Here is a 1,962-nt window from a genome sequence, read left to right as displayed (position 1 = left end):
AATTCATAAACAAGATTATGTTTTTCAATTTCTACTACTGTTTATCAATACATTAAATAATGAAGATATATCTATAAAGAAACTGGTAATGTGCATATGTACACAAACTTTGCTTCTATACATGAATGCAAGATCCATTTCAATTCTACTAGCCAGGTGAGTAAAAGTGTTATAGTTAAATTTTGAATCAAGCATTAAGCATTTGTTTGTTTGTTTGTTTGTTTGTTACTATAAAGAATAGGAATTTAGACAAAAAGGAAAAATCATTAAATTTAGATTAGCTAAGAATGGTTTCTTCATGTTTTGTAACTCAAGGAAGGGTGAAACGTGATTACATAAGGAGGATATTTTAGATTTGAGTTCTTTGAGCTTTTCCTTGGGCAAGTCGTCCAATTCCATGTCAAACTTGAAGGGCGCTTCAGTGATGGGCTCATCACTCGGGTCATAGTACTGCTCCAGGTACAGGTGGGCCAGAGCCTGCTCCACCTCAATCTTCTTGTGAGGGTTGAAGGTCAACATTTTGTCCAGTAAACCCAGAGCTTTGGAGTCAGCATTTGGGAAAAGCCTGTTCCATGACACCTTATTTTTGTGTGGAAGAGAGAGCAGATAGTTTCTAGCTTTTAAATTTTTTATACAATTCAGGTCTTCCTGAGATGAGGATCCAAGAATACTCAGAACATGTTTCAACTGGTGGATGTAATGCTTCCTGGGGAAGATGGGGCTGTTGGAGAGCATCTCTGCCAGGATGCAGCCCACAGAACAGATGTTGATGGACTTGGTGTAGCCCTTGAAATTCAACATGATTTCTGGAGCCCAGTACCAGCAAGTGGCCATATTCTCTATCAGGAACCCTATGTGGTCAGTTCAGTTCAGTTCAGTCACTCAGTAGTGTCTGACTCTACAATCTCATGGACTATAGCATGCCAGGCTTCCCTATCCATCGCCAACTCCTGGAGCCTGTTCAAACTCATGTCCATTGAGTTGGTGGTGACATCCAACCATCTCATCCTCTGTCATCCCCTTCTCCTCTTGCCTTCAATCTTGCCCAGCATCTGGGTCTTTTCCAGTGAGTCAGTTCTTCACATAAGGTAGCCAAAGTATTGGAGTTTCAGCTTCAGCATCAGTCCTTCCAATGAATATTCAGGACTGATTGCCTTAAGGATTGACTTGTTGGATCTCCTTGCAGTCCAAGAGACACTCAAGAGTCTTCTCCAACACCATAGTTCAAAAGCATCAATTTTAGATTTAGGGTCAGCACAATCAAAGAAGTGGATGCTGTGTTTTATCAAAATGAAATTTGTACATCACTAGATATCATGCATACCTGTCATGATGTCATGATATATGATGTCATGATCATAAAAAATCATCCTAAATACTCACTATGTTCCATGTATATTTAAATTCATATACATATGAATATGCATATTACAAATTTGTTTTGAAGTGATACCTTACAAGTGAAATATTTGTTGAGCATTATACGTAAGTTTGTAATCGAAGTGTTTTCATACAAGCTTTCAAAATATATTTTCCCTTTAAAAAATGATCCGGGGATTACGTAGTTGTGGGTACCAGTATCCTAATATAGATAGGGAGTAGGAATATCAAGAATAGATTAGGTATTGTTTTAAGGAATGGGAACAAAGACATTTTGATGATAGGGCATGTATTATCAGTGAACTTTAAAGGCAATTGAAGGGTTCAGATGTGAAATTATAGGTAACAAGAGATTAATATAGATTACTGATTATAGCTGTGGAATGAAGAAAACATGCATTTAAGAATATGATTAGAAATTGTATTTGAGGAAAGATTTGGTGAGCAAAATGTCAAGAGCCAGGCATACCTAAGAAGAATTATTTCAGTAAAGCCAGATATTCCCCCATATGTGGCTATTGTGAGTTTACAGCAAACTAGGACAGTTGCATAGAAATGTGTTGTATCTAGCTAGAAAAATGG

General features: G+C 37.3%; 1 protein-coding gene across 1 annotated transcript; it reads right to left on the bottom strand.

The window, feature by feature from the left end:
* Positions 1–228: 228 nt before the first annotated feature.
* LOC122447261 (mitogen-activated protein kinase 1-like) lies at positions 229–855 on the bottom strand (the record flags this gene model as incomplete). The annotated part of the gene is made up of 1 exon (XM_043477787.1): positions 229–855. A coding segment is annotated over one exon (627 nt), but the record flags the coding sequence as incomplete, so codon positions are not given.
* Positions 856–1,962: the final 1,107 nt, after the last annotated feature.

The sequence above is a fragment of the Cervus canadensis genome, chromosome 9 (assembly GCF_019320065.1).
Source record: "Cervus canadensis isolate Bull #8, Minnesota chromosome 9, ASM1932006v1, whole genome shotgun sequence".
NCBI classification, from domain to species: Eukaryota; Metazoa; Chordata; class Mammalia; order Artiodactyla; family Cervidae; genus Cervus; species Cervus canadensis.
Note: the sequence above shows the minus strand (reverse complement) of the source record. Positions and strands in the feature narration are given on the sequence as shown.